Source organism: Cynoglossus semilaevis, chromosome W (genome assembly GCF_000523025.1).
Source record: "Cynoglossus semilaevis isolate Cse_v1.0 chromosome W, Cse_v1.0, whole genome shotgun sequence".
Classification (NCBI taxonomy): Eukaryota; Metazoa; Chordata; class Actinopteri; order Pleuronectiformes; family Cynoglossidae; genus Cynoglossus; species Cynoglossus semilaevis.
Window position 1 is genome coordinate 8,350,637 of NC_024327.1, and position 7,403 is coordinate 8,358,039.

At 42.5% G+C, this 7,403-nt stretch overlaps 1 protein-coding gene across 1 annotated transcript in view; it reads left to right on the forward strand.

The window, feature by feature from the left end:
• The window catches only part of LOC103397108 (RGM domain family member B-like), a 26,808-nt gene extending 20,025 nt beyond the window's left edge, over window positions 1-6,783 (forward strand). The window contains exon 3 of the mRNA XM_008335348.3: window positions 4,545-6,783. Coding sequence (XP_008333570.1) covers window positions 4,545-5,294 — 750 coding nt within the window. The 3' untranslated portion in view covers window positions 5,295-6,783. The remainder of the gene's footprint in view (window positions 1-4,544) is intronic.
• The last annotated feature ends 620 nt before the right edge of the window (window positions 6,784-7,403 follow it).

A 7,403-nucleotide genomic window follows, 5' to 3' on the forward strand; every position in this document is an offset into this window, starting at 1 on the left:
GCTGAATAGTTGAACGATGCACAGTGACACCATCTGCAGCAAGATCATGTAGGTCTTTGGAACTGGTCTGTGGGTTGAGTTTGACTGTTCTCACCATCCTTCGCCTCTGCTTATCTGAGATTTTTCTTGGCCTGCCACTACGGGCCTTAACTAGAACTGTGCCTGTGGTCTTCCATTTCCTCACTATGTTCCTCACAGTGGAAACTGACAGCTGAAATCTCTGAGCTAGCTTTTTGTACCCTTCCCCTAAACCATGACGTTGAACAATCTTTGTTTTCAGGTCATTTGACAGTTGTTTTGAGGCTCCCATGTTGCCAGTCTTCAGAGAAGATGCAAAGGGGAGAACAACTTGCAACTGGCCACCTTAAATACCCTTTCTCATGATTGGCTTCACCTGTGTATGTAGGTCAAGGGTCAATGAGCTTACCAAACAAATTTTGTGTTCCAATAATTAGTGCTAAAGGTATTCAAATCAATAAAACAACAAGGGTGTCCAAATTTATGCACCTGCCTACTTTTGTTTAAGTAATTATTGCAAAATGATCAGGGGTGCCCAAACTTTTTTATACCACTGTATTTAAATTTGAATGTACTTCCTGGTTTTCACATTGCCTCCCTAAAACACACAACGTTCCTGCAGTTGAATCTTGATATTTCTCTGTGAATGCCTTTTGACAGGCTTCTTTCTATTAAGAAAAGATGTGGAGAGTAGTTAGTAGTCAGTCAGCAACACTGTGATGGTAAGGCTGTGTGCGTGTCAGATCTTGTTCAACCCATGAACCTGAAATATGCGGCTTGAAATGAGATGGCAGAAGGTGCTCAGACACCAGGAGGACTTTTTAGCTTCTGTGTAAAGAGCAAACAACATATTTCTTTCTGGTCAGAGTTCTGCCAAGGGATCAAGCAGTGTTTTGGTAGTAAATGTAGAGATACAGAGAGTGCCAGTTAGGTGCTAATACTAGGCTAAAAAACTGGCATATTTCCGATTCTGAAGAATTCAGTAACTTGCTCTCAGACACTTTGGTGTACTATTTGTCCAACCGCAGTACTGCCAACAAACTAGTGCCACGTGTTTGTTGGCTACGAACCTAAGAAATCATCTTATGTATGGTAACACAACACCTGAGGCAGAAATGACGGAAAACTTCTCAACCATAGACAGTTTATATAAATGGACTGCAACACACTTATGTTGTCCAATGACACTTGCATTAATGCACTTGTTCAATGACACACATTAATGTTGATGGTTCCCCTGATGGCCAACCCTCTTTAGTTTAGTCAATCGCTTTAATTATTAAAGCCCATACACACTGAAAGATTCTTGCTGTGCGAGGTGTCTTCAGGCAAGGAGTGGAAGCAGCCGGTAGATGGTCGATTTGTTTTAATAACAAATGTCAAACAAAACAGGTCCAACAATAAAGCAAAATAAACGACTGGAGAAGTATGCAAGGAAATCTCGTACAACAGTAGTTAATATGCAAATCCTGTCAAGAATAACTTCTGACTTCTCAAGACTTTTCAAGAATAACTTCTGAAGTATCGTTAGTTGTTTATGCTTATATACCTGTATGGGGGGAGTGGTTTTCGACTTCCCGGGTGTGTGTTTAAATCTTGTAGGCCAATGGAAGAGAGAGGCTAAGCCTCTTGTGGCCAATCATATTATTGTTCTTGTTATCATGTGATGCCTGCAGTCGCCACTATGTGGCACTCTTGTTCCATGATTCAGCAGTGTTGGAAGAACCTTTTGGTGCTCAGTGGGGGGTTATCACAAGGGAGGTAGACGGAGCCATAAAGTCCAGTCAACCACAGGTGGTCATGTAAATCAAAAGGAATGGATGGCTTCGGGGTTCCCTGTGAGAAGGTAGATTGGGAGATCTCCCATTGTTGTGTGAAGATCTCCCATTGTTCCCAGGGGGTAGAGGTGTTTTAGAAAGTTGGTGTGAAGAGAATTTGGGGAAATTCTCTTTGAATGTGTGGGGCTATGTGACTGTGTGTGCTCGGGAAAGCATTTTGGTGTCTTAGCAGCTTCCTGCTGCAGACCCAACCAAATGTGAAAACCACTGAAATCTAACAAACCCATGCATACACTTACAGTTGTGTTCAAAATTATTCAACCCCCGGTATTGTAAAGGGTTTTAGGGAAATCAATATATATTTGTAATAGTGTTGATAATGAAATCTAACAAGGACTTGTAAATTAGCTAAATGCAACTAAAAAGACAGAAATAGTTTGTCTAATACAGTATCAAAGTGATTTATTCACTGACACAATTATTCAAAAGCTTTCAATCAGGTATTGGAAACACCTTTAGATGTTAACAGAACCATAACGAGCAAAAATCAAGCAGATTTTAAAGGACTGTGATACTCAGCTCCTTCTATACAGTTGCTTGTATCTTTGCAACATGGGGAAGTCCAGGGAATGGTCAAAGAAGTCAAGAGAGGAGGTAATTTCTCTTCATAAGAAAGGATATGGATATAAAATGATTGCAAAGACATTAAACATTTGAAAAGACACAATTGGAAGCATTATTCCCAAGTTTAAAGCTAAAGACAGAGTGGAAATGCTACCTGGGCGTGGCAGAAAGAGGATGCTGATGCCAACTGCTGTCCGGTACCTGAAGCAAAGTGTGGAGAAAAATTCCCTGGTGACTGCTGAGAAACTGTGAAAGGATTTATCAGATGGAAGTACCCAGGTTTCAGCTCAGACTATAAGACGGACACTGTGAGATGAAGGCCTCCATGCCAGAACTCCCAGGTGCCAACCCCTGCTGACTCCAAAGAACAAGATGAGTCGACTCCAGTATGTGAAAAACCACGTGGACAAATCACAAAGGTTTTGGGATACTGTACTGAAACAAAATTGGAACTCTTTGGGCCTATAGATCAACGGTATGTCTGGAGAAAGAAGAACAATGCCTATAAAGAAAAGCACACCTTGTCTACTGTGAAGCATGGTGGGGGGTCAGTCATGCTTTGGGGCTGTTTTGCTTCTTCAGGTACAAGGAATCTCCAGTGTGTGCAAGGTACCATGAATTCTGTTAACTACCAGGAGATCTTGGATATAAATGTCATGCAGTGAGTCACAAACCTGAGGCTTCCGTCTTCACCTTCCAACAGGACAATGATCCTGAGCATACCTCCAAATCTACCAGAGCTTGGCTGCAGACGAAGGACTGGAACTTTCTGGAGTGAATATCTTAATCCTCTGACTTAAATCCAATTGAAAATTTCTCAAGACTTGAAGAAGGCAGTTGCAGCACACAAGCCCAAGAATGTGAATGAACTGGAGACTTTTGCCCATGAGGAATGGGCTAAGATACCGGTAGATCACTGCAACAAAGTGTGTCAAGCTATGTTTCACATTATAACTGCCAAATGATGTTGTACTAAGAACTAAGGATGAATGTGACTAAGGGGTTGAATAATTTTGTAAATGTTGTAAACACAGAAAGGACATTTGTTGGTATATCACCAGAAATATTGCATGTTGCATTTGTCTAGTTTACAAGTCTTTCTTTGATCTGAATACAAAAAAGATAAAAAATAAATGTCAAACTTGCTTAAACGCTTTTTGAACACAACTGCACCCACACACACACATACAGAGACCGGCTCACATTAAGCAAATAGTCGGGGTTGCTACACTGTCGAATTAAAGGTAAACCTTGTGTCAGAGGTGGGGCAAATTATTACATATGTTTATTAGGGACACACATTTTTTGTACACACATTAATAGCCCTTAAGGCTTAATGGCCTGCCAGGCCTTATTCCTCACATCTGTCATGTGAAAAAAGCAGCCATTCACCATAACTATGATGTTAGTGCTAACTGTAATGCTTACACCACGCCCTGTATACACCACTGCTTCCACTCACCAGTGGAGCTTTGTGTTTTTTAATGTGTATATGTTCATACGTGTGTGTGTGCGAGTGAGCCTGTACGTGCGTACATGTGAGCATGTTTGCATAGCTGCATCAAATTACAACAAAGCCATTTAGTAATTTCTCAAAAGTAGTTTGATGAGAGTCAATAACATGTGTGCGTGTGTGTGTGTCTTTCAAACAGCACCATCAGTTAGAGCTGTAAGACTAGTTATTAATAATAACATGCAGGCCAAACAATGACTTAAATGAATAAATCTGTGCCAAATATTTGGCTGTGTTGAATGGCAGCTCATAATTAGCTTTTAATTAAAAAATATTTGCTGATTCATTTTGTGCCAAGTACATTGTCAAGAATTTAAAGGTTGAGTGTTGTCAGTGTTTACTGTGTATAAACAATGCACAGCTTCCTGTTATTTTCATTATTCATGTCATTATTTTCTTTTTACATGAATGGGAACACAGCAGTACAGACAATAACATCACAGTGAATCATAAAACCTCTGTGGAACATCCTCACAGGTTTTAATGAGAACTGCCATATGTGGAGTTAAACTACAAGCTGATGAACATTTTCTACGTTAAGTATTTGTTAAGAACTAGTTTATCTGAAGAGAAGCTGACTCTAAAACTCTTCTCTGTCTGTCTGTCCACAGATCACCATCATCTTCAAACCCTTCGAGGGCTGCACAGACCAGAGGGTCTACCAGGCCGTGACAGACAACCTCCCTGCTGCTTTTGATGATGGCACTGTGAGCAGTGGAGACCCCATCCATAGTCTCAGTGGTACAGATGGTGCCACCGGGAAGGTCCGGGCGCTGTGGATCTCGGAGCGCAACCCCGGCCACCACGTGGAGCTGCACGCTGGCTACATTGGTGTAACTGTAATTATACGCCAACTGGGACGCTACCTAACACTGGCAGTGAGGATCCCAGAAGAGCTGGCTCAGGCCTACGACGCCACCCAGGACCTGCAGCTCTGTCTGAATGGCTGCCCTAGCGCAGAACGCATCGACCAGACGGGGCATCTTCCCCTGCCTGTCAGCCCTCCTGCACTTGGCCTGCAGATGCGTCGACCCAGCTACTCCTCACAGACACAAACATACCCCTACGGTTCTTCGCAGGTTTTAAGCATTGAAGGGGCAAAGGAACACTGTAGGGAGAAGCTGGAGGTGCAGGACATTTACTTCCACTCCTGTGTGTTTGATCTCCTGACCACCGGGGATGCTAATTTCACAGTGGCAGCGTACAGCGCCCAGAAGGACATGGAGAGCCTGTATCCACGTCGGGACAGGTGGAGGATTTACCCCCGTGGATCTGCCTTCTCCATCTTACACTCTCATTTCCAAAATGTCAAACAGCTCCTTCTCCTCCTGCTGTGTTCTCTGAGTTTGGCATTGATGTAAAAGCCGGAGCAGAAGTTGTTCTTTGTGCCTGCATGCGTGTGGGTTTGTGTATTTCTGTGCACTAGAAATAGTGTATTTTGCGGAGCACTGATACCGAGCACTGATTCCTCTCGTGTGGAGAGTGGCTAACGAGCTTGACAGTTACTGAGAAGAAGATGTTTTTGTAGGAGAGACGTTGGACTGTTGCATCCTTCCTGCTACAATCAGGTGGTGGAAACACAGGAGATGTGAAGATGACTAACCGTGTGTGTGTCCTCACCTTTGGATAAGATGTTATTGACTGCAAACAGCATTGACGTGTGGGTGAACAGAGTGTGAGACTATACACTTCAAACTGTATATAGTTCATTTTGAATCCAGTGCAAAGTGTAATGATGGCGTAGTTGTGTTTTTTATGAAATTTCTTTATTACCTCAGACAGAGGATGTTTGTTCAAATTGAAGCACTTTATTTTGATTTTTTTTTCTTTACAGATCCACATCAGTGTTCGTTTGTGCTTTAACAAATACACAAGCTAAAACAATAGATGGTCTTTTTTTCGTTGATTTTACTGGAGCTCCTAGAAGTTGAATCAATGGCTGATTCAACTTCTCTGTTTTCAGTCAGTCATTGTGAGTTGTTCTATTGAATGTACATGCTTTGCAGCAAACGGCATCAGTACCGTGTCCTTGCTGTGTGTATTTCTTGTTTTTCCTCAGTCCTGATTTCAAATACATACGTGAGTGTGTGTGTGGCTGCATAATTTTTGCTGTTGATGTGCCTGAATCTGTCTTTGTTTCACCTGAGATTCACATTTAAGATACGCCCCAGCTTGTTATTGCCAGAAGACCGTATCAATGCTGGCTCACGTTTGTGTTTTCCTTTATTTTCCATTTGAGCCAAAGATGGATGTGTATTTTTATGTGAAAATATCTCACCACCAAACCAGCACCCTTGTCCGTCTCATAGTTCCCTGTTTGTACACCTGCTACTGTACACGTTTCTTTTCTTTCCTACTGCCAGTGGTGAAGAGCTGTTCCTTGATAAAATATGTGGAATGATACTGCAGTTTAGACCAAACGCTGCAAATCACTGAGAAAACATGGCTTCAGAGTCTTCTGGGATACGAATACAGAACGTCAGCACTGCCTCATGGGAAGTGAATGTCATTAGATTCCTGAAAAAATGCCAAAATCCTACAACTCTGTTTATTTTTTAATTGTTTTGTGTTTTAATGTCCTCTTATCGATTGCTGAATCCCCAATTGTTTGGCAGTGTTGCCTCTTACATCATGTGCGAGTGTTGGAGTGACTGATCAGTGTTGAAATACTTATTTATGAACGTAGTGTCCTGTAGAGGAAGTTAAGCTCCATAGTCTTGCTGTTGGATAATAAAAAAAAAACTTTAGATCTGATTGTACTGCCACCTATTGGTGCATTGTTGCTACACTATATTACCAAAAGTATTCGCTCACCTGCCTTGACTCATACTATGAACTGAAGTGCCATCCCATTCCTAACCCAGAGTTCAATATGATGTCGGTCCACCTTTTGCAGCTATTACAGCTTCAACTCTTCTGGGAAGACTGTCCACAAGGTTGAGGAGAGTGTTTATAGGAATTTTTGACCATTCTTCCAAAAGCGCATTAGTGAGGTCACACACTGATGTTGGTCGAGAAGGCCTGGCTCTCAGTCTCCGCTCTAATTCATCCCAAAGGTGTTCTATCGGGTTCAGGTCAGGACTCTGTCATCCATGTCTTTATGGACCTTGCTTTGTGCACTGGTGCACAGTCATGTTGGAAGAGGAAGGGGCCCGCTCCAAACTGTTCCCACAAGGTTGGGAGCATGGAATTGTCCAAAATGTTTTGGTATCCTGAAGCATTCAAAGTTCCTTTCACTGGAACTAAGGGGCCAAGCCCAGCTCCTGAAAAACAACCCCACACCATAATTCCTCCTCCACCAAATTTCACAGTCGGCACAATGCAGTCTGAAATGTACCGTTCTCCTGGCAACCTCCAAACCCAGACTCGTCCATCAGATTGCCAGATGGAAAAGCGTGATTCATCACTCCAGAGAACGCGTCTCCACTGCTCTAGAGGCCAGTGGCGGCGTGCTTTACACCATTGCATCC